Source organism: Rhinoraja longicauda, chromosome 1 (genome assembly GCF_053455715.1).
Source record: "Rhinoraja longicauda isolate Sanriku21f chromosome 1, sRhiLon1.1, whole genome shotgun sequence".
Lineage (NCBI taxonomy): Eukaryota > Metazoa > Chordata > Chondrichthyes > Rajiformes > Arhynchobatidae > Rhinoraja > Rhinoraja longicauda.
In genome coordinates, this window is record NC_135953.1 from 114,881,823 (window position 1) to 114,907,194 (window position 25,372).

Genomic DNA, 25,372 nt, shown 5'->3' on the forward strand with positions numbered 1-25,372 from the left:
AGAGACATTGTGGGCTGAAGGGCATGTTCCTGTGCTGGACTTTTCTACGTAAACTAAGAAGACAAAGTCACAAGTAACACTCATTGTATGTATGATCTGTTACTATGTAATATCTCTGCAATGTTTGATATTGGTTGAATCCTCCACCTATCTCTCTCCTTCATTGTTGAACTCCGCAAGACCACCCTCATTTGATTGTATATTGCCAGAATGCCATAGTTGTTTAGGGAAACTTGCTCAGAGCAATTTATTGGATTGCAGCCTTTATCAACATCATCCAAACACTTGACCAGCACCTAATCATTTGCCACTGCTATCACCCTCTGGTATAATCAAAGGACCATCTTTCATTATATTTATAACCCTGGTGACTTCCTACTTCAACTTTAAGGAGTTCAGTTAATCCAAAACACTATTCCCTATATCCCAGTGCAATTTGCTAGAGCGCACTGTACCTGGAAATTGTGGACTTGGACCCAAGGCAGTGAGTGGTAGTGAGGGTGCTGCTGTAGGATTACACTGGTTCTCTTTTTCACTGATTTCAAAAATTCTGTTGAGTCTGGATGATTCAAGAATTTAAAATCCTTTAATAGAAAGTCCGTCTGAAAATATAAGGGAATGTCTGAAAATGCTGCAGTTATTTATGGTTCTCTACTAAATTTTCTACACAAAGAAAATGTCACTGGTGAATCTGTTGGAGAAATGGTGAGGGACTACACTGTGTAGGAACTGCAGATGCTGGTTTACACCAAAGATAGACGCAAAATGCTGGAGTAACTCAGCGGGTCAGACAGCATGTCAGGAGAGAAGGAATGGCTCATTCCTTCTCTTCAGAGATGCTGCCTGTCCCGCTGAGTTACTCCAGCAATTTGTAGTATTCACTATTTTGGGCAGATGGATCTCTTAGTGAGCCACTTTACAAAAGAGCCTCTGCAATGAGACTTTTCTGCCACTTCACAGCCAGCTTGAGAGGTTTTTCCACACAATTATAGAGATGTGCACAAATGCATCACAACAGCTTGGTCATGATTTTTTTTTAAAGCGTAAACACAGTATTTTAATCAAGATAAAATTAACAGTAGCCATATTGTCACACTGCCATGACATTTTATAAAAAGACTTCAAGTGTATTTTCTGTCAATTGCCCCGAGTAATGCCAACGCACCGTAATAATGTGTAGAAAATCTGTTCCAAGCTGTCAATAACTTGGCAAACGTCCTCATTTAAAAAATTTCTTCGGATTCAGTCATATCAATAAAATCCAATAAAAGGGGTACATGTAGGAGAGAACTGTGGGTGCTGGTTTAAACTGAAGATAGGCAAAAAGCTGGAGTAACTCAGTGGATCAGGCAGCATCTCTGGAGAAAAGGGATGGGTGACGTTTCGGGTCGAGACCCTTCTTCAGACCGAGAGTCAGGGGAAAGGGAAACGAGAGATGTAGACGGTGATATAGAACAAATCAATGAAAGATATACAAAAAAAAAAGTAATGATGATCAAGGAAAGGGTCCGTTGTTAGCTGTGGGCTATAAGAAAACAACTTGTACAGACAATGAATAACTTGATAGTGTCTGTATAACTCATTATCACCTAGCCCACAGCTATCAATGGACCTTTTCCTTGATCATAGCTACTTTTTCGCATATCTTTCATTCATTTGTTCTATATCTCTACCACCATCCATATCTCGTTTCCCTTTCCCCTGACTCAGTCTGAAGAAGGGTCTCGACCCGAAACGTCACCCATTCCTTTACTCCAGAGATGTAGCCTGACCTGCTGAATTACTCAAGCTTTTTGCGTCTTATCTCCGATAAAAGGAAACTGTCTTCATCTTCCATCAAATAAAGCAAACACGGCAATTAAAGTTGATTTTAAGCAAATTTCACATAGGGTGCTGATATTGATGACGGCTCTGTCTTCTCAGTGGCTCCATTCCCATCACACTGCACTGGATCATTTAGCACTCGCTGAGCACTGCCACCTTGTTTCAAAAGAAATTCATATTAGATTGTTGAAACAAATTCAGAATTTCAACAGAGTTTAATACAGGAGGTGAAAACATATGATGAATCAGAATTTATGCAAAGCATGTGTCTCAATTAAATTAGTGTTGATGGTTCCACTTGATTAATTTGTGCAATTGAAGAAAGACTGGTACCATCCCCTGCTCTATGGTGACTTGATTAATCAAGATTACAATGTAGATGACTGGACTGAGTGACCATTCATAGATTTACCCAATTACAGGTTGGCTCTTGCAGGCAATATGACTAAGTAGTATAAGAAAATAACTGCAGATGCTGGTACAAATCGAAGATATTTATTCACAGAATGCTGGAGTAACTCAGCAGGTCAGGCAGCATCTCAGGAGAGAAGGAATGGGCGAAGTGTCGGGTCGAGACCCTTCTTCAGACTGATGTCAGGCGGGACAAAGGAAGGATATAGGTGGAGACAGGAAGATAGAGGGAGATCTGGGAAGGGGGAGGGGAAGAGAGGGACAGAGGAACTTCACCTGGGCAGCTTGCAGCCCAGTGGTATGAACATTTGACTTCTCCAACTTTAGATAGTTCCTCTGTCCCTCTCTTCCCCTCCCCCTTCCCAGATCTCCCTCTATCTTCCTGTCTCCACCTATATCCTTCCTTTGTCCCACCCCCCTGGCATCAGTCTGAAGAAGGGTCTCGACCCGAAACGTCGCCCATTCCTTCTCTCCCGAGATGCTGCCTGACCTGCTGAGTTACTCCAGCATTTTGTGAATAAATGACTAAGTAGTAGATCAATCACTTTGCATCCAAAGCAGAAGAAAATCTTAATTATAGAGACAAGATTACATAAAAAGGGATTTTCCTTCAGTCCCAGGACGCAGCCTCTTGTTGGCAGACCATTTGTTAACACTCCCCAAGAAAAGGAACTTAAAATTGCTGATTCATTTCTGAGAGCAATGAATAGTCAACAACACTATAGTTCTGGAGACACGATGCAAGTTAGTCCAGTAAGAGTAGCAGATTTCTTTCCTAATAGTATGGTGAACCAAATGGGTTTTAATATCAATCCTGTTGCTTCATGCTGGCCATCACTGATACTGGAATATGTTTATTGAAATGGATTTAAATTCCTCAGCCTATGGGATTTGACTCATACTTTTGGATTCGTAACTTAACCAGTTATGCTACTGTAATGTTCAAGCATGTGAATGACTCAAAAAGTAATCCAAAATACAAATAGAATTTGGTCTTTACTTGTTGGGCTGGAAGGAGGACAGACTGTATAAACTTACTGTCTATTGCAAGTCTAAAAGGCTGATACAGCAATTCATTTGAGGTCTTCAAAATGATAAAGGTGATTTGGGTGCATCAAAGAAACTTTGCCTAGCAGCGGAATCCAGAACAAGAAAGTGTCATCTTAAAATTAGACTTTTCTATTTGGGTATTAAAGTAAACAAATATTTATGGAACAAGAGATCTCTCTACTCCAAAAAGGCTTTATAAGGTCATAAGTGATAGGAGCAGAATTCGGCCATTCGGCCTATCAAGGCTAATCCGCCATTCAATCATGGCTAATCTATCTCTCCCTCCTAACCCCAGTCTCCTACCTTCTCCCCATAACCTCTGACACCCGTACTAATCAAGAATCTATCTCTGCCTTAAATATATCCACTGACTGGGCTTCCACAGCCCTCTGTGGCAAAGAATTCCACAGCTTTACTACCCTCTGACTAAAGAAATTCTTCCTCATCTTCCTAAAAGATCGTCCTTTGATTCTAAGGCTATGACCTCTAGTCCTAGACTCTCCCACTAGTGGAAACATCCCCTCCACATCCACTCTAACCTAGCCTTCCACTATTCTATATATGTCAATGAGGTCCCCGCTCATTCTTCTAAACTCCAGCGAGTACAGGCCCAGAGCCATCAAACGTCATAGGCCAGTTCAATTTTTTTTTAGGTTATAGATTTGAACACCATTGGTTCTGATCATTATTGTCCAAGTATGGTTGAAGTACATGTCAACAACTGTCCAACTGAATTGTCAAACAGATGAGGTTTTCTGGTTTTCAAAACTTTTTGACAAATTTGTCAACATGTAGACACCATTATTTTTGAACTGCCTGTTGGCTGTCTGTTAAACCAAGGTTTAACAATGGTTAAACAGCAAACGACATTAGATTTCAGAGAAAATAAGACAAAGTAAAACAAACAGATATCTAAATAAAAATAAAAATCACAACCGGGTGCCAGATGATACTTGCTATTACATATCAACTCTCTAAAGGTATTGTGAATAAATGTATGCTGAACCACACTGGACAGAAATTCCTGGATTCAACCTTAAGCATGGATTCTGAAGAAAGATATTTAACCCGAAGCATTCACCATTTCTCTTCCTGCAGATGTGGCCTGGCCTGCTGAGTGTTTCTAATATTTCCTGTTATTATTTTAGATTTCTAGTTGCCTTAGGTTTTTTTGCTTCCGTCACCTTTCCTAATACAATCCACTTTAAATCTTGCTGCTTAAAATAACTCCTCAAATGGCTCCCTGGCTGGTGTTTTAGCGCCCACAGAACTATGATCTTGGGAGAAAAGAAAAAAGGAGAATTCAATCATATTCGTACACATTGGAATAGGTGCCAGCCTTGAATTCTGACTCGTGTCAAATAATTCAGTTTTGAACATGGTAATGGCTGCAATAAGGAACTGCAGATGCTGGTTTATACCAAAGAGACACAAAATGCTGGATGAAGTAACTCAGTAGGTCAAGCAGCATCTCTGGAGAAAATGAATAAGATGACGTATGGTTTCAGGACCCTTCTTCAGAATGATTGTAATAGTGGATGGGGGGAGGGGGGAAGAAAAAAAAAGACCATAGAGACATGCCAAATCACAGCCGGCAACAGATGTCTTCAGGTGAGGGGGTTCTCCAACAGACGGATTGTTGGACAAAGGTTAAACATAGAAGCAGGTGAGAGCCCAAGAGCGTTATGTTGTTGCGAACTGTGCAGGTGGTTTACGGGACTTTAGTCCAGCGGGTGGGGGGGAGAAGAGAAACTTGTGGAAGATCAGCCAGGGTTCAGGGAATGAGGGGAAGTGTAAAGGGGGGGGGGGGGGGGAAGGATGTTTCTTGTGGACATTATCTAATAATTGGTAAATTCAATGTTCATGCATCAGGTTGTAAGCTACCCAAGCGGAGATAGGAGGTGCTGTTCCTCCATTTTGCGTGTGGCCTCACTGGCAATGGAGGAGGCCCAAAACAAAAAGGTCAATATGGTACTGGCTGTGATGGGCATTCTGATTCAGAACAGTCCAAAGTAGAGAGAGTTGACCCTTGGATTATACGTATTTTTTAAATTCACTCACCAGATACAGGCACCAATGACAATACAAGCATTAAATCCATAATGTTAAGTCATCTTGAAAGGTCACACTTCATGTGGCAAAGCTCCAGAATTGTTAGGTGGTTGAAGGATTTTGGCACAGTGAAGAATGACAACATGAGTTCACATCAGGATTGTGGGTGTTATGGATGGTGAATAAGGTTGGTTCCTTGCACCTGTTGATCTTAAAAGTACAGCTCAGGAACAGGGTCTTCAGCCCATAATGTGATGCCAAGATAAACTAATCTCATCTGCCTGCACATGATCCAATAGAATCCAAAAAGGTACTTCCTGTCCTTCTGAAAAGAGGTCATAGATGTTGCAATTGCTGGGGAAGTCTTAGCGAGTTACCATGCCCCTGTACACACAGCAGCTACAATTAATTTGTGATGACTGGAGAGACACGCTTCTAGGTTGGTTAATCGAGGGCCGATTGTGCATTATTTGCAATGGTTGGCACAGTGCTTTCCTCACTGGAAGTTAAGAACGCAGCTCATAATGGACCGAAGTTTAAATTACAGCTTATTTAAAATCCATAAGTAGATTTATAAACATACCTTGCCAGTTACTGACTAACTCAATCATCTGAGGGGGATGGTCTTCTGTCATCAATGCCTGCTGCAAAGAGAAATGTGATTCAGTTGATTTGTTCCAGTGCAAAAGAGAGGGGGAAAATTGCATTTATCAGACAATCTCCCCATTTCACCTGATAAATCGCATAGGTCAGGATCCCAAAAGTAAATAAATAAAATCACTGGAACATTATTTTTGGCATTGCTGATTGAGGGGGTGAAAAGCATGACAGTGTCAGGAGAAGTCCCTGCTGTCTTCTCAGTTCTGTCATGGGCAACTCAAATATGCTTTCAGTCCTTGCTTCAAAAACCTGCTCTTGACCACAGATCTTGCACACCACCCCGCACCACCACCAGAACCTTTCTTTTCCATCACCCACAGAATCATCAACCAGTCCGAACAAGAGTCCCGACCCGAAACGTCACCCATCCTTTCTCCCCATTGGCGCTGCGTGAACCGCTGAGTTACTCCAGCACTTTGTGTCTGTCTTTGGGTTAAACCAGCATCCGCAGTTTTTGTTTCTACCACATGGAAGAGTGAGTGTGTTTCTTCACCTAGTTGCTGCCTAGTGTTTCCAGCATCTTATGTCTCCATTTAAAAGCGTTTAGTACACAGGCCAGGACAGAGCATAGAATTCATTTGTGAGGTCTACTTTTTCTTCAAGTTTTCTGCCCTGAGGAAATCATGGAATTTTGCAGCACAAAGTGAGGTTATGGAAACTATTATACCCGTGACTATTTATAAAGAACTGCACTATTTAGCTCAACATCCAGTTGCCCCTTCCGCCCACGATTAACCCAGCACATTTGTCCTCTTCAAGCGCACTTGAAGAGGCCTTGAGCATGTTAGCTTTCAGCAAACTCTTGGCTATGTACTCAGTTCGAACTGCCTGACTATATTTTAATTATAGAAAATGGACATGGGTTTTCCCAGAAATTCACTTTCATCACCATTAGATAAAGATATTTTAAATGTGTTTGCACATGGATTTAGCAGTTAACTACTGCCTTTGGAGATTGGATGCACAAGAAATTATAGTTGCTGGAAAAAACAAAGCACTGGAGGAACTCAGCAGGTCAGGCAGCATCTGTGGATGGAATGGACAGCAGACGTTTCAGGTCGTGTCTAAAGTGTTGAGCCCGGTTCAGTTTATTGTCACGTGGACCAAGGTAGAGGGAAAGCTTTTGTTGCGTGCTAACCAAAGACAATACATGATTACAATCGAGCTAGGGAATCCAATCAAGAAGAGTCTTGACCCGTTAAGTTCCTCCAGCACTTTGTTTTTTTTTTGCTTTAGAAGTTTGATTTGGAATGAAAACAATACCATCTTTTGTAAAAAATCACTTTTTCTGGAAAGACTAAGGAGGGTAAATGGCAGAAAATCTAAATAAAAATTTGAAAGGCATTTCTAAATTTGTTGGATGATACACCCAGGGGTTTAAATAGCACAAGGCAGTGAAAAATAAACTATGATTTACTCTTTAGTCAGAGGGTGTTGAACCTTTGGTATTCTTTGCCACAGAAAGCTTTGGAGGCCAAGTCAATGCATATTTTTAAGGCAGTGATAGATAAATTCTTGATTAGTATGGGTGAATACTTATTAATTAAAGTCAGTGAATCAAATACATAAATTTACATTGCCCTTCCTTTTTACCCGACAGATGGTCCAATGCATTAGCAAGTTAGTGAATTGATCAACCAGATCAATAATTTCACGTGTGGTGGGTCTGTTATCTCCCGAATATTCGGCCCTCAAAACAAAGTCATATAGATCCAGATCTTCAATGCTTTTTAAAAATAAAATAGTTATTCCTTTCCTCTGAGCAATCTAATTTTATATATTTATTCATGATTCAACAAAATATTAGTTCTTCTGCGAATTTAATTTTCCTTATTCCATCCCAGCTCCCCATTTTAACAGGTAAATTAACCAAAAAAGGTAATACATTTTCTTTCAAATAAAACACTCAGATGGTCAATTAATTCTCTTCAACCTCATTTTAACAAAACAAAATCTAGAAAAGTAGAGAAAATTATAGATAGTGTTTCATTGCAAAAAAAAGCTTGAAGACCAAGCACTGAAAGGTGTTGTCTGCAAACAATTTGTAGATTCTCCCTGTGCTCCTGTTTCCTCCTACCTCTCAAAGATACACTGGCAGGTTGAATGGTCATGCCACAGAAGGCCGCGGAGGCCAAATCAGTAGATATTTTTAAGGCAGAGATGATAATAATAATAATAATAATAATAATAATAATAATAATAATAATATAATAATAATAAAATTTATTAAGCAGACTCATGGTCCATTAGAATACACATACAGTACACAGTATATACATATAAAATTAAATTAAATTAGAAAAGGCAACAATACCAATGTTTCCACATAGGTGACAGGTATCTCACGGCACTGAAACCAGGATTTACCAGCAGCACAATGATGGAATTCTGAGAACCATTCAATCGGCATATAAATTTAAACATGAGATTCTTCAACAGGGCATGAAACGTATTGACTCCTGCACTACAAAACAGTTCACTTGCACTGCACCACCTTGGCTTTCTAAGCAATATGCGCATGCAGTCATTATAGAAAAACCAGTGTAGAATACGACCCACTCTACATCAATGGGGTCTGTGTGGAAAGGGTACCCGCTTTCAGGTTCCTGGGTACGCACATCGCAGAGGATCTTACCTGGTCTACCAACACCATCACCACAGTAAAGAAGGCACAGCAGAGACTCCACTTCCTGAGGATCCTCAGGAAAACCAACCTGCAGGAGAAGCTCATGTTGTCCTTCTATCGCTGCTCCATCGAGAGTGTGCTGGCATACTGTATAACCACATGGTATGCCAGCTGCTCAGAAAAGGACAGGAAGGCCCTTCAGAGGGTCATCACGACGGCCCAGAAGATCATCGGCTGCTCACTGCCCTCCCTGGAGCACCTGTTCAGCCTACGCTGCCTCAGTAGAGCAGGCAAAATAATAAAAGATCCATCCCACCCCGGCCACCGTCTGTTTGTTCATCTGCCCTCTGGTCGACGTTTCAGGTCGATCAAATCCCGAACAAACAGACTTAAGAACAGTTTTTACCCCAGGGCCATACGAGAACTGAACACTACCTTTGCACTAGGCAACACCGTTAAAAAATCTTGTACTTAATACAATTGTATTTATGTATTTATTTGTTTTTGCATTTATTGCATATATGTTGTACGCACCGTCAGGATTGGCTATCTTTTAATTTCGTTGTACTCGTTGCAATGACAATAAATGAATATTATTATTATTATTATAGGCAACCTTAAGTTTATGGATGCTTGACTTATTAAACTTTATCCACAAAGGAGCAGTGTAAAGAGTACAGTACGCTCTAAACAGGTTTATCTTGACATTTCCTGAGCACCAGTGGAATTTCCTAACCAACATGTTAGCTTGTGCATACAACATGCGGCGCTGTCTATACATGTCCTCATCATCAGACATTTGATCTGTGATGACATGTCCCAGATACTTAGCTTTACAGCAGACAGATAGAACCTGCCCTGACAGGTAAAATGATGGGAAGACTAGATCTTTGTCCCCTTTTACTTTACAAATCATGACAACGCTCTTTTTAGCATTGTATTTCACGTCAAATTGGACACCATACTCAGAGCATATATTCAACATCTGCTGAAACCCAGCACTGCTAGGAGAAAAAATAGATAGATTCTTGATTATTACGGGTGTCAGAGGTTATGGGGAGAAGGCAGGAGAATGGAGTTAGGAGGGAGAGATAGATCAGCCATGATTGAATGGCAGAGTGGACTTGATGGGCCGAATAGCCGATTTCTGCTATCCTACGACTTTAGTGGATTAGAGCTATGAAAATCTATTCATAGCTGTCAGTTTCTGCCTATCCCAATCACCATTTGAAAATGCATACATTGGACAAGGACCACAAACCAAAATACTATTTTGATGTTCTGTTATTGAAAAATCAGAGAGCATGGACCTTGTAAATTACTCTATTTGTTGAGCGGAGCATGAATTAGATTAAAACAAAATGCGCATCCTCCAATTTGTCATTCTGGGTTGAACCACCAATTTTAAACAAATGAATAAGTAATTTAAAAAATGGTGATTTCAATTGCAAACTTACCATTCCAGTTCTACTGTCAAAGCAGCAATGGGTGGGAAGGCTTCGAAAGCCAAGATAGGCTATGATAGTTGCCATCAGAATACCAACCACAGATGCAAATAATATGGTCATATTGGCTCCTTGAACAAATTTGCTGAGTATGTATTCCTAAAGGAAAGAGAGGTGCATTTTACACACAACTTTGGTAAATGAGCAAGATGCTGATAAAAAATCTCAGACTGGAGGTTTATTCAATAGTGGAGACACAAGAAACTGCAGATGCAGAAATCTGGAGTAAAAGAAAGGCAAGAGAAACTAGGGTCAAACAGCATCTGTGGAGGGAAAGGACAGAACGTTTTGGGTTGGGACTCTACTTTAGACTGACGGAGTGGGGGTGGGGGAGGAGGGAAGCAGAGCCTGGCAAGTGGCAGCTGGGGGCTGATGAGCACATGGGTGAAAAGGAGACAAAAGTGTGTTGGATAAGGAAAGAGGAGGAGTAAAGTGCAAAGCCAGAGAGAGAAAGATATGGGTGGAAGGGGATAGAGGGTGGAGAAAGAGGGGGGATAAAAGGTAAATATGAGACTCGGAATGGGAGATGTGCTTATGGAGTATGGCGACTCTGGTGACAGGGGAAATGTTTGCGAATCAGGATGGGGGGGGAGGGAGGGTGTCATAGAATCATAGAATGATACAGCGCGGAAACAGGCACTTCGGCCCAACTTGCCCACACCAGCCAACATGTCCCAGCTACACTAGTCCCACCTGCCCGCGTTTGGTCCATATCCCTCCATTCCTGTCCTATCCATGTTCCTGTCTAACTGTTTCTTAAATGTTGGGATAGTCCCTGCCTCAACTACCTCCTCTGGCAGCTTGTTCCATACACCCACCATCCTTGTGTGAAAAGGTTATCCCTCAGATTCCTATTAGATATTTTCCCCTTCACCATAAACCTATGTCTTCTGGTCCTCGATTCACCTGCACTGGGCAACAGACCCCATCATTCAATCATAAAATGTTATTTTAGGTAAATAACAAAAAGGTCGGTCAAATGCACGTTTCTAAGAGCATCGAAACAGAGCAGTGGCAAGACAAAGGTTTGAGGAGTGAATCCAAGAGTGTAGGGTCTAGGCAGACCTAGAGACAGCATGGAAACAGGCCCATAGGCCCACTGAGTCCATGCCAACCTATAATCATCCATTCACACCAGTTCTATGTTATCCCACTTCTCATCAACTACCTGCACACTCGGGACAATTTGCAGCTGCCTATTTACCTACAACCCCACAAATCTTTCGGATGTTAGAGGAAGCAGGAGTACCCGGTGGAAACCCAAATGGTCACAGGGAGAACATGCAAACTGCACACAGACAGCACAAGGTAGGGATTGAAGCCAGGTCTCCGGCACCTTGAAGTAACAGCTCTACCAACTATGCCCCCCTGAAAAGCCAATCCATCCTTGGTAAAGCCTTTTTAAAACAAAAATCATACTCGAGATTAACATATAGCTATGCCAATATTTAATTATCAATCCTTTGAAAAGATATACCATCTTCTCGAACTGCTTCAGTCCTTATGTTTATAGGACATTTGCAACAGTACTCCCACAGTGCCAACCTGCTGATGAAGGAAGAATGGTTTAGTTTAGTCCGCGGTCCCGCCGTGGACCTTTCACCGTCCGGCGCGGCCTGAAATAGGCCGCGGGATTTTCTCTGCCCGGCGGACCGCCCCGACATGCAGCGGCAGTGTCTTCGCCTGCCCCGAATTGCGGGGCTTGAGTCGGCCCGCTGCGGCCTTTCACTGTCCGGCGCCGCCTGGAACGTCGCAACTTCAACAGCCTGACCGCGGGAGAAGACGGCAGGGGAAGAGAAAAGACATTCTGGCCTTCATCACAGTGAGGAGGTGACTGGAGGAGACTCACTGTGATGGATGTTTCTTTTTGTTTTGTGTTGGTTTATGATTGTGTGTGTTATTGTTTATTTTTATTGTCCTTATTGTTGGACTGTGGGTAATCTTTCATTTCACTGCACATTTATGTGTATGTGACAAATAAAATTGACTATTGACTATAGTTTAGTTTAGAGATACAGCGTGGGAAAAGGTCCTTCGGCCCACTGAGTCCACACTGATCAGCGATCCCTGCACATTAACACTATCCTACACACACTAGGGACAATTTACACTTATACCAAGTCAATTAACCTACACACCTGTATGCCATTGGAGTGTGGGAGGAAACCAAAGATCTCGGAGAAAACTCACGCGGTCACGGGGAGAACGTACAAACTACGTACAGACAGCACAATGGTGTATAACCTGGACAGAAACTCGTAGACAGTGGTGTTCCCATGTGCTCTTGCACAAAAGGATGGTAGATGTTGGGAAAGTCACTCCATTAAAGTGGGGGGTGTGCCAGAGGTCAGAATTGGAACTGCTGCAATTATTTCAAAGAAATGTAATATTTAAGGAAAAAAAAAAACTTGAAATCCTTCAATTAATTTCAAAACATACAGGTATGAATGATCCAAGAATTGTCAAAATCCTTGATTATAAACCATACTCACTCATTGTGATAATATCGATGCAGGCATTTAAAAAAAAAGAATTGCCTTCTTCATGGGTTATTGATTCCATGCAGCAGATTACTAAAATACGTTAACTAAAATCGCTCCAAAATGTGAGGCAAATTTCATACTCAAACATGAGCAAATATGCATGATTGTATGGATATATATATTTTGATAGGAATTGATCAATTTGAACATATCCATATTCATGAATGAGATAGTGAATGGGTGAAGGAAGTGGGGGATAGAGGGGAAAACAGGGAACGACAGGATGGTTGGCAGAAACTAATTTGTGGACAAAATTTGTGGATCAATTTTTAATTTAGTTTAGAGATGCCACATGGAAACAGACCCTTTGGACCACCGAGTCCATGCCGACCGTTGATCTCCCTTTCACACTAGTTCTACGTTATCCCACTTCCACATTCATTCCCTACACACTAAGAGAAATTTACAGAGACCAATTAACCTACAAGCCTGCTTGCCTTTGGGATGGAGACGGATGTCGGAGCACCCAAAGGAAACCCACAGGGAGAAGGTGCAAACTTCACCAAGGGTCAGGATCAAACCCGGGTCTCTGGCGCTGTAAGGCAGCAGCTCTACCATCTGTGCCACCGTGCCACACTAATTTGTAATGAAGTGTTATTAGACCAGCATAGTTGATGATCTTTAAGCAAAGTCAACATAGCTTTACAAAGGTGTTTTAACAGATTTCTTTGAACTTTTTCAGGGTAAATGAGAACTAGTGAATGTAGTGTCATTTAGATTTTCCAAGGGCATTGTTTAAACATTTTGTTACAAGTGAGCCAATATATTCTTACAATAAATGAGCAGTAAATGAACAGAGAGTGGGAATAAATGTACAATTTTCAAGTTGGCCGACTGTAACAAGTGGGATGCTCATGGATAAGTGTTTGGGGCTTAGCTATTTACAATATTAACAACCTGGATAAAGGAACCAATTGTAATGCATCTCATGCTCTTAAGTCGTGGGGTTTCTGCAGAATCTACCAGGGTTCTCATATTTCCCTAAACGTGTAAGGAGTTTGTTACACAGGATGGCCATCATTCAGATCCTGGAGAATGCCGTTTACTTTGTTATTACTGTTCATAATGTTACCCTCAAAAAATAGTTTAATTGCTTGTCGGAAAGAGAAGCAAGTCCCATGGGATGTTCTGAGTGTCCACTTTGTCACATTATGACTTTGAGCACGTTAATCTATTTCTAATTTGCTGATATCTCTTGGGGTACCAGTTCCAACTGACTCCCTCTTAAAAAGCAGTGGCTTGCAAATCATCTGCCTTGTCCCTTTCAAACTCTGGAATACCTTCTATCTACAGAGATTTATTAAGCTTTCAAAGCCTCAAAACTTCTATCTAATTTATATCAACTCACTCATTTTGCCCTATAAACAATCTGAGGAGGACCAATTGGTCATATATTCACTGATGAAAACCAGAGGGGGTGTAATCATATTAGAATACTTATTAATTAAAATCAGTGAACCAAATACATAAATTTACATTGCCCTTCCTTTTTACCGGACAGATGGTTCAATGTATTAGCAAGTTAGTGAATTGATCAACAATTTTATGTGTGGTGGGTCTGTTTTCTTTCGTACATACGGCCCTCAAAACGGTCATATAGATCCAGATCTTCAATGCTTTGTTTAATAAAAGTATTATTGCTTTCCTCTGAGCAATCTAATTTTATATATTTATTCATGATTCAACGAAATATTAGTTCTTCTGCAAATTTAATTTTCCTTATTCCATCCCAGCTCCCCATTTTGACAGGTAAATTAACCAAAAAAGGCAATACATTTTCATTGAAATAAAACACTCAGATGGTCAATTAATTCTCAATAATCTCACCTAAACAAAACAAAAATCTAGGAAAGTAGAGAAAATTATAGATAGTGTTTCATTGCAAAACAAACTCAAAGACTTCAAGCACTGAAAGGTGTTGTCTGCAAATAATTTGTAGATTCTCCCTCTCCCTATCCTCCTGTTTCCTCCTACCTCTCAAAGATACACTAGTAGTTTGAATGGTCATTGCTGCAGAAGACTGTGGAGGCCAAATCAGTGAATATTATTAAGGCAGAAATAGATAGATTCTTGATTAGTACGGGTGTCAGAGGCTATGGGGAGAAGGCAGGAGAATGGGGTTAGGAGTGAGAGAATGATCAGCCATGATTGAATGGCGGAGTAGACGATGGGCCGAATGGCCGAAATTCTGCTCCTATCACTTATGATCTTATAATTGTTAATTGTTGTTAGAGTAGATGATTGGCAGGAGAATCAAGGGGTGGATACCTTATGGGCATGAGAAAATAGGTTAAAGGGAAATAAGTCGGGAAATGGGACTTTTGCTGAGAGCCAGCATGGATGCATTGGGCCAAATACCATCCTTGTATGTTGGAAGAATTTCTGAAAAGTGAAATATGTACATTTCTCCTCAAGATATTTTTCCATTTTTTATTAAAATTCTCCAGTTTCCCCATGTCACTATTTTTAATATAGCTTCACAGCTGATAAGATATTATAATTTTAGCATTTTAAGGCATAGTGGAAACTCCCTACATAAATAAACAATGTTTTGCATAGCAAACAAAACTAAAAGCACTCAGCTAATTCATTAGCCTCATGATTCATTTAAATACTGCAGCCAGTGATCTGCAGAAGGGAAAAAAACACCATGTAGGCCAAAGAAACTTTTTCTCATTTCAAAAAAGCTTACCACATGAATTACTTCACTGGGTTTATGTTGAAATACTTCATCGTCATCTTCACCATAACTCAATGTAAATGCTGCATATATTATCAAAACAGTTGTGGTTATCCAAGAAAGTACAGCTGATGCAATCATAGCAGTCACCTAAAGATAGAATGCAAAGAATCGTGATATGAGCAGCAAAACAAGTTTAAACACTACTAATCAACACTATCAGTGATACAATAAACATAATATTGTTGACAGATTTAATACACAACTATCATTTTACTAATATTATGATCAGTCTTTCCAAAATCTATTAACTTGGCCTTTCCTGCTAGTTTTGCTTTAATTGAAGGTCATAAATGTATGGTGGAACAGGGATTGATTCACAGCGCAAGAGAATGCTGTTTTAATACAAACCATTCAGAATTTATCACATTTGTTTGTGATTCAGTAGCATTTGTGAAAAGATTAATTTCTAAATATTGGCTTGAGTATCATCTTCCGTGTGCTGTTTAAACAAATGTTTGGCATATTAATTTTTTTCTCAAATAAAGACTAGAATTAATTTAGGCTCCTGCTAAGAGAAGTGTGGAGACGATTTAGCACATTGGTTACAATGCATGAAGGAGCATGGGAAGGCGACTGAAAGCCGTTCTCCTTTTCAATCTTCAACTTTTCACAATTCTTTTACCATTCGTGGAAGATTTTGACAATATACACTGATGCACATACAAATGATTTGTAAAATACAGGGAGAGATTTTTAAAAATGGCTTTTCTATTAAATCACGTACACGATTACTTTTTTCTCAAATTTCAGGCTATGGAAAGCTATTTCTGGTGAGAATCCTGGTAGATTCTGGAGAAACCTTGACATAAGAGTACTGGAGATGCACTACAATTGGTTTCTTTATCTAGATCGTTAATATTGTAAATAGCTGAGCCCCAAACACTGCTCCATGAGCATCCCACTTACTACAGTCTGCCAACTTGAAAATCATTCATTTATTCCCACTCTCTTTAGTAATGCACAATATGACTTAATTCAATGCAAGGTAGTACCATATACCTCTGAAGACATTATAGATAGTGCTTCATTGCAAAAAAACTCTATAACATTAACTACATATTTGCCATAGAGCTTGATATTGCACTAATCAAACATAATGGATTTGACACATTCACAAACATAAAGATAGTGGCAGGGGAAGAAAATTGTTCAACATTTCACCAGGCAGTTGAAGCAGGAAGTATAACAGCATATAAAGGACATTTGGACAGGTACATCGAGAGGAAAGGTTTAGAGGAATCTGGGCCAAATGCAGGCAAATGGGACAAGCGTAGCTGGGGCATATTGGTCAGCATGGATGACTTCTGCTTTAGATTCTAAAAATGAACTTTAGAAATAGCACAACACAAATTGAGAGAGAAACTAAGCGGGTCAGGCACCCTCTGTGGAGGGGAATGGACAGGTGGCTTTTTAGGTCAGGGCTGTTCTTCAGTCTGACGAACAGGACTATTCTGTGTAAAGCTTAAGTGAGCAGGTCACTTGATGACCTCAGCCAAAATAAGTGTTACTTGTTCGACACATTGATCTACACAAGATTGTTTAATACGTAATATAATGTTGTTTTGTATAATATTGTGAGGTTTCATAATATAATATTGTTTCTATATATTGTTTCTAAACTAATTAGATTATCTTTTCTTACGTAATGGTAATGTGTGACTATTTTCCCATTTCCTTTGCAAGATACTTACAATAATGGGATTCTTTCTCTGCGAGGAAAATAATGCCAGAATGCCTGGGAATGCGAGTGCCTGAAAAAGCAAGCAAAAATTTCACTGGTTCATGAATTAGATACAAGATCACATTAAATTATTTTAAATTATTTTGCGCTTACCATGCCCGTCCAGATGGGTATTCTAGTCCTACGGAGCACGGAATCTTTCCGAAAAAATCCATCTATGAAGCCGCAAACTATACAGATTGTAGAACAAGCTAGCTGTAGAATTCCGAGTGGGACCATTGCACGCTGATTAAATATGAAGTATCTGTAACGTGCCATTGTTAGAAGACATGAAGGTGGAGAACTATCCACAATCTCACTAAAAGTCTATAATATCTGGAAGTTGGTCTTCAACTCATATCCTAGGAGGATAAAGAAAAAGGGTTAGACATACACATCTGCTTGTATCTTAAATTATTTTGCTGTCATTTACTGCCACGAGGAATATAGCTATAATCTGCAATAATTTAACATGGAAGCAGAGTACAGTGGAATGCAAGTGAAAAGTGACCTGCAGAGAAGTGTCCTCAATCACTTGTGCAAAAGATTCTAAACCCAGTCATAGAGTCTATAGACTACAGTGATACAATGTGAAAACAGGTACTTCGGCCCACTGAGACCGCGCCAATCAGCGATCACTAGCACTATCCGACACTCTAGGGACAATTATTCTACAAACCTGTACGTTTTGGGAATGTAGGAGGAAACTGGAGCACCCGGTGCAAACCCACAAAGTCATAGGGAGAATGTACAAACTCCGTACAGATAGCATCCATAGTCGGGATTGAACCTGGGTCTCTGGCGCTGTAAGAAGCAACTCTACCACTGCACCACTGTGTCGCCCCGATTCAATATAGTACTATCACAGAAATGAACACCATAAGTGGACTTCAATTCAAAGCTGCCATATGCAAACAAAAATAAATTTCCATTCCACCCTGTCTACGCTGGCCCTTTTAAACATCTCTTAGTGACTTCCCGGGTCCTTACGATTCTTCTCCAAATATATTTGCAGTTTTTTTCAAAGCTGCCACTGAAGCTATTTTTACCATCCGAGAGGACACTGAATTCCAAGTCCAACCACAACGTATTTCCTAAATTAAACCTTTGAGCCTGGCTAAGCTTCTGCTCCGTAATCTTGCATCTTTGTGCACACCTTTGAAAGCCTTAACACGTACTGAGGTCTGGAGCCCACCAACGGACAGAACACTGCAGGAATTTTACAAACATGGTTTAAAAATGTGTTTAAGTGAAGATTGATCATTTTTAATTGGAAGAAAATCAACTAAAAACAATTTATGTTATTCACTTGGAATAATGGATCCCAAAAGCTTTACTGCAGACTTTAGACAGCCAGGTCTAATTTTTAATGGTATTTGCAATCATGGAATACGGAGATCTGTGCCTTGCAGGTGTGAGCTAATCGATAGTGCAGGTCGATCTTCATTCATGAATAATTGCCAATCAATTGAACAAGCTTAAAAAACACACTTTGTAATTTACATTTTCTAGCCATCTAAAATGTTAGTTTTGCTTAAAATCAATAAGACTAAAGGAATATCATAAGATTTGTCCTTTAACTTTGAAGATTACTTCACTCATTGTGGTGCTAAACATGCGTAATACCACAGATGTTACATGATCAGATTATTTGGAAGGATTTGGTGAAAGGAACATTCAAAACTAAACTGCTTTTTAAGCAGTTGAACAGTTTGTACATTTGCTTTGACCAATTAGAATCTTTTCCCTCTTTGGCTTGCTTGCTTGATTTCAAAACCTCCCCAGGTTGTGGACTCAAGCTTCACTTTACAATCGACTCCCCATAGAATATTACAAGTAGACACTAAATGCTGGAGTAACTCAGTGGGCCAGGCAGCATCTCTGGAGAGAAGGAATGGGTGACATTTCAGGTTGAGACCCTTCCTCAGACTGATGTCAGGGGAGGGGGCGGGACAAAGATAGGGTGTAGTCGGAGACAAGAAGACGTGGGGGAACTGAGAAAGGGAGGAGATAGAGAGGGAAAGCAGGGACTATCTGAAGTAGATATGCCGCTCCCCATAGAATTGTACTCCCTCTATATGACTGTGCAGCCAAATTGTGATCTTAACTCAATCTACAGGCTTGCATATGACACCATTGTTGTGGGCCTGATCTCAATCATTAACTAGATGGAGTAAGAAAGGAGATAGAGAGCTTAGTAACATGGTGTCAAGACATAATCCCCTCCATCACGGTCAACAAAATGAAAGAGCTCGTCACTGAATTCACGAAGCAAGGTAGTGTACACACCCCAGTCAACGTCAATTGTGCTGAAATGGAGATGATTGAGAGATTCAAGTTCTTGGGTGTAAATGTCACTAATCAATGCTAATATGCAAGGGATGAATATCTTGATCTACCAATTCCCAATTCAAAACATTGTCTATCCTTCATCCCTCCACAGATGCTGACTGGCCAGCTAAATTTCACCAGTACTTTTGTTTTTGCTCAGTATTACAGCATCTACTGCCTTTTGTTTTTGCTCAATATTACAGCATCTATTGCCTTTTGCGTCTGCGGTTTTCATTGTTGGCTTAGCAGTGAAAAGAGTTAGCAGCTTCAAATTCCTGGAAATTATCATCTTGGGGGACCTGTCCAGGGCTCAACACATAGAGGTAATTATGAAGGAGGTCAGTCAGCTCCTCTACTTTCTTATGTGTTAAAGGGATTGAGCATGTCACCGAATACTGTAACAAACCTTTACAGATGCACTGCAGTAAGTATCCACATTAGGCAGGAAATGGTTTTGGGTAGACTGATGGGACTGAAGGCTGATAAATCCCCAGGGCCTGATGGTCTGCATCCCAGAGTACTTAAGGAGGTGGCTCTAGAAATAGTGGAAGCATTGGAGATCATTTTTCAATGTTCTATAGATTCAGGATCAGTTCCTGTGGATTGGAGGATAGCAAATGTTATCCCACTTTTTAAGAAAGGAGGGAGAGAGAAAACGGGTAATTATAGACCAGTTAGTCTGACATCAGTGGTGGGGAAGATGCTGGAGTCAATTATAAAAGACGAAATTGCTGAGCATTTGGATAGCAGTAACGGGATCATTCCGAGTCAGCATGGATTTACGAAGGGGAAATCATGCTTGACAAATCTACTGGAATTTTTTGAGGATGTAACTAGGAAAATTGACAAGGGAGAGTCAGTGGATGTGGTGTACCTCGACTTTCAGAAAGCCTTCGACAAGGTCCCACATAGGAGATTAGTGGGCAAAATTAGGGCACATGGTATTGGGGGTAGGGTACTGACATGGATAGAAAATTGGTTGACAGACAGAAAGCAAAGAGTGGGGATAAATGGGTCCCTTTCGGAATGGCAGGCAGTGACCAGTGGGGTACCGCAAGGTTCGGTGCTGGGACCCCAGCTATTTACGATATACATTAATGACTTAGACGAAGGGATTAAAAGTACCATTAGCAAATTTGCAGATGATACTAAGTTGGGGGGTAGTGTGAATTGTGAGGAAGATGCAATAAGGCTGCAGGGTGACTTGGACAGGTTGTGTGAGTGGGCGGATACATGGCAGATGCAGTTTAATGTAGATAAGTGTGAGGTTATTCACTTTGGAAGTAAGAATAGAAAGGCAGATTATTATCTGAATGGTGTCAAGTTAGGAGGAGGGGGAGTTCAACGAGATCTGGGTGTCCTAGTGCATCAGTCAATGAAAGGAAGCATGCAGGTTCAGCAGGCAGTGAAGAAAGCCAATGGAATGTTGGCCTTCGTAACAAGAGGAGTTGAGTATAGGAGCAAAGAGGTCCTTCTACAGTTGTACCGGGCCCTGGTGAGACCGCACCTGGAGTACTGTGTGCAGTTTTGGTCTCCAAATTTGAGGAAGGATGTTCTTGCTATGGAGGGCGTGCAGCGTAGGTTCACTAGGTTAATTCCCGGAATGGCGGGACTGTCGTATGTTGAAAGGCTGGAGCGATTGGGCTTGTATACACTGGAATTTAGAAGGATGAGGGGGGATCTTATTGAAACATATAAGATAATTAGGGGATTGGACACATTAGAGGCAGATAACATGTTCCCAATGTTGGGGGAGTCCAGAACAAGGGGCCACAGTTTGAGAATAAGGGGTAGGCCATTTAGAACGGAGATGAGGAAGAACTTTTTCAGTCAGAGAGTGGTGAAGGTGTGGAATTCTCTGCCTCAGAGGGCAGTGGAGGCCAGTTCGTTGGATGCTTTCAAGAGAGAGCTGGATAGAGCTCTTAAGGATAGCGGAGTGAGGGGGTATGGGGAGAAGGCAGGAACGGGGTACTGATTGAGAGTGATCAGCCATGATCGCATTGAATGGCGGTGCTGGCTCGAAGGGCTGAATGGCCTACTCCTGCACCTATTGTCTATTGTCTATTGTCTATTGACTGGTTGCATCATGGCCTGGTTCAGCAATTCCAACAGACAGGAATTCAAAAGGCTGCAGAGAGTCATGGATTTAGCAAAACCCAACCTGACCTACTGTCCAGAGAGTGAGAAGGAATATTTTTGAAAGATATACCATCCTGACAGCTTTTGAAAGGGTGGATGTGGAGAGGACATTTCATCTCCTGTGGGAGAAACTTCAGTAGTTTGTCAACACTACAGCCATCTGTGGCAATGATTTCCACTGATTCACCACACTCTGACTAAAGAAATTCCTCCTCATCTCCACTCTAAAGATACGTCCTTTTATTCTGAAGCTGTGCCTTCTAGACTTTCCCATTACTGGAAACATCCTTTCCATGTCCAATCTAGGCCTTTCATTATTCAGTAGATTTCAATGAGCATCCTTCAAAACGGAATATTTTAAATGCAGAATTGAATATTTACTGGACAAGAGGGCAAGAAAGTTACTGCAGATGAACTGGAATAGGGAATGGAGGTTATAATCAGATCAGCCATAATCGTAGACAGTGTTGGAGCTCTGCTTCTAATTAGTATGTTCATATTATAATGATCAAGTTAGATGGGTTTGATTTATGATCACATTTTGACTGAATTAGGTTTAGGTTTATTATTATTATTAACACGGAGGTACCGTGAAAAGCTTCATTTTGCATGCAATCCAAGCATCAGATAATACAAGAAATAAAAACAATCAAGTCAAACTCAGATACAATGGGCAGAGCAAAGGGGAAGATACAAGTGAGAAATATCATTAGAACATTTAGAAATGGTGATAGGTTTACATGTAGAAACATTTTTAAAAGAACAAAGCAATTGCATCAGAAAATAGTCAATCATTCTCTGTGAAGATAACACTGGGATAAAATAAGATTTGATTTGGCCTGCTTTGTTTACCAAATATTTGGAGCAATGAGCAAAACCAAAGTGCTGAAGGAATGCTTTCACGCAGAGGGTTTTGGGTATATGGAACGAGCTGTTAGGGGAGTAATTGAGACAAGTACCATAACAGCATTTAAGAGACACTTTTTCAGATACATGGATAGGATAGGGTTAGATGGATATGGTTTTATAATGCCGCAGATGCTGCTTGATCTGCCGTTCTTCCGGCAATAGACACAAAAAGTTGCATTAACTCAGCGGGTCAGGCAGCATCTCTGGAAAAAAGGAATAAGTGATATTTCGGGTTGAAGGCCTTCTTCAGACTGAGAGTCGGGGAAAAGGGAAATGATAGATATAGACGACACATAGAACAAATGAATGAAAGATGTGCAAAAAGCAACAGTGATCAAGGAAAGGTGGAGCCCACAATGGTCCATTGTTGGCTGTAGAGTAGGGGATAATGAGTTATGCAGACAGTGAAACCCAACAGGTCAACAGTGAAACTAGTACAACGATTTTTGGGTGGGGCAGGGACAGAGAGAGAAGGAATGCAAGGGCTACTTGAAGTTAGAGAAATCAATTTTATACCGCGAGGTTGTAAGTTGCCCAAGTGAAATTTGTGGTGCTATTCCTCCAATTTGGATTTGGCCTCTCTTTGACAATGGAGGCGGCCCAGGACAGAAAGGTCTATATGGGAATGGGAAGGGGAGTTAAAATGTTTGGCAACCAGGAGATCACGTAGGCAAAGGCAGACTGAGTGTAGGTGATCAGCTAAATGATTGCGCTTGGTCTCGCCGATATATAGTAGTCCACACCTGGAACAACGGATAAAGTAGATGAGGTTGGAGGAGGTGCAAGTGAACCACTGCCTCACCTGAAAGGACTGTCGGGGTCCCTGGACAGAGTCGAGGGAGGAGGTATAGGGACAGGTATTGCATCTCCTGCGGTTGCTGGGGAAGGTACCTGGGGAGGGGATGGTTTCGGTAGGAATGGATAAATTAACCAGGGAGTTGCAGAGGGAACGGTCTCTGCGTAAGGCGGAAAGGGATGGAGATGGGAAGATGGTGGGATCCCATTGGAGGTGGTGAAAATGTCGGAGGATTATGTGCTGTATGTGACGTCTGATGGACGTCTGATGGAGGGAAAGTGGAGTCTAGGGGGACACTATCCCTGTTATGACTGGGAGGGGGAGCAAGGCGGAGCTGCGGGGTACTGAGTAGACATGTATGAGGGCCTCATATTTTTTCTTCTTTTTTCATATTTCAGAAACAGGCCTTTTCGGCCAACCAAGTCCGCGCAGCCCAGCGATCCCCGCACACTAACACTATCCTACACACACTAGGGACAATTTTTACATTTACCCAGTCAATTAACCTACATACCTGTACGTCTTTGGAGTGTGGGAGGAAACCGAAGATCTCGGAGAAAACCCACGCAGGTCACGGGGAGAACGTACAAACTCCTTACAGTACAGCACCCGTAGTCAGGATCGAACCTGAGTCTCCGGCGCTGCATTCGCTGTAAAGCAGCAACTCTACCGCTGCGCCACCGTGCCGCCCCATCTATGATAGACGTGGGGAACCCCGTTCCCTAAAGAATGAGGACATCTCAGATGTCCTCGTATGGAACAACTCATCTTGGACACAAATCCAACGTAGGCGGAGGAATTGGGAGTAGGGGATAGAGTCTTTGCAGGAAGCAGGGTGCGAGGAAAGTGTAGCCTAGATAGTTTGGGGAATTAGTAGGTTTATAATAGACAGTCGATAGTCAATCTCCTGTGATGGAGGCGTGGAGATCAAGAAAGGGGATGGAGGTGTTGGGAGTTTGTTTAAAAAAAAAAAAAATTGGGTTGTGAAACAACGAACTGCAGATGCTGGTTTACAAAAAAACAGACAAAGTGCTGGAGTAACTCACCGGGTCAGGTAGCATCTCAGGAGGACATGGCTTGGTGACGTTTCGGGTCGGAACCCTTCAGACTGTTCTGAAAAAGTGGTTGAATTCGATTCAGTTAGTTACATCGAGTTCCGTATGGACATTTGGAAACGAAAGCATTTAACATCTACCCAAATTCGCCACCCTCCGGCAAGACTCCATTGCACAAAAGACCCTGTGAGTTTGTTTGCTAATAATACCGAATTTAAAGATTAAGATGGGATGGGAACGTTTTGTAAATACTTACATAGGGACTGGTTTTGATGTGGTAGTAGCCGCCTCAGCTCACAACGCAAGAAGCGGTATGATCTTTTTAACGTTATGCGCCCAACGCACCCTGTTCCACAGGACTAGTGAAGCCGGGTGTGAATGTAGTCCCCTGCCCCAGAGCAAACACAGCTGGATGGAGTAAGACTGCCCTTGGTTCCGCCGCAACAAAGCGAGGGCTGCCTCCACACAGGTCCCGCCCAACCAATAGTATACCCCAGCCGGCTATTTACCTGCTCCTTCAGCAGTATTTACTTCCTCCTAAACTTTAGCACTTGCCATTTGTTCCTTCTGGGGAAGCTGTAGAACGTCGCTTTTCTCCTTTATTCACAGACCAAGTCTCTCTCTCTCTCTCTATATATATATTTTTTTCAGACTCTCTCACCATTTACCTACCTGCAGTCTCCTGTATCAGGCCCTTCCTGTCATCCCAGGTGGAAGAGCTGGGCAGGAACACCCCATTAACCCTGTCCTATCCACAGCAAGGAACTGGCCGCACTGTCGTCTCTATAATCCTCTGATATCACATCTTTCATGTCATTAATTTGTTTAATTAAATGTTATATGAAATTTGCTTGTCACACCATGTATGCACTGTTAGGATTGATCCAGGTTATTATCGGCAGTACTCACAATTATTAAATCTCCAGACCCGCAGTTATTTAAAAAAATAACAATTTTGGCAACGTGTTTTATAAATTCAAAATATTTCAAATAATTACTTAGTATTTT

At 41.3% G+C, this 25,372-nt stretch overlaps 2 protein-coding genes across 4 annotated transcripts in view; both read right to left on the minus strand.

The window, feature by feature from the left end:
* ndufc1 (NADH:ubiquinone oxidoreductase subunit C1) overlaps nt 1-25,372 on the minus strand; it is a 442,230-nt gene that overhangs the window by 160,905 nt on the left and 255,953 nt on the right. The gene's annotated exons all lie outside the window — the stretch shown is intronic.
* LOC144596473 (uncharacterized) lies at nt 1,736-25,054 on the minus strand. 3 transcript variants are annotated; one of them, XM_078404792.1, is made up of 8 exons: nt 25,037-25,054; nt 24,356-24,422; nt 17,249-17,496; nt 17,106-17,165; nt 15,364-15,501; nt 10,081-10,227; nt 5,921-5,981; nt 1,736-1,980 (listed from the first exon to the last, which is right to left on the minus strand). In XM_078404792.1, exons 3-8 carry the CDS (start codon nt 17,411-17,413, stop codon nt 1,871-1,873), a joined length of 681 nt encoding a protein of 226 aa, XP_078260918.1. In that variant the 5' UTR covers nt 17,414-17,496; nt 24,356-24,422; nt 25,037-25,054; the 3' UTR covers nt 1,736-1,870. The 3 variants fall into 3 exon arrangements, with proteins under 3 accessions (XP_078260918.1, XP_078260908.1, XP_078260900.1); XM_078404782.1 differs by lacking the exon at nt 25,037-25,054 and adding an exon at nt 24,874-24,922; XM_078404774.1 differs by lacking the exon at nt 25,037-25,054 and adding an exon at nt 24,621-24,834.

Excerpts from the sequence above, each read along its gene's own strand:
- LOC144596473 (XM_078404792.1), bottom strand. The coding sequence starts at position 17,413 with ATGGCACGTTACAGATACTTCATATTTAATCAGCGTGCAATGGTCCCA. Across the intron at positions 17,166-17,248 it reads TACCCATCTGGACGGGCATG|GCACTCGCATTCCCAGGCAT; the intron begins GTAAGCGCAAAA and ends TTGCTTTTTCAG. Across the intron at positions 15,502-17,105 it reads AGAGAAAGAATCCCATTATT|GTGACTGCTATGATTGCATC; the intron begins GTAAGTATCTTG and ends TTCTATCTTTAG.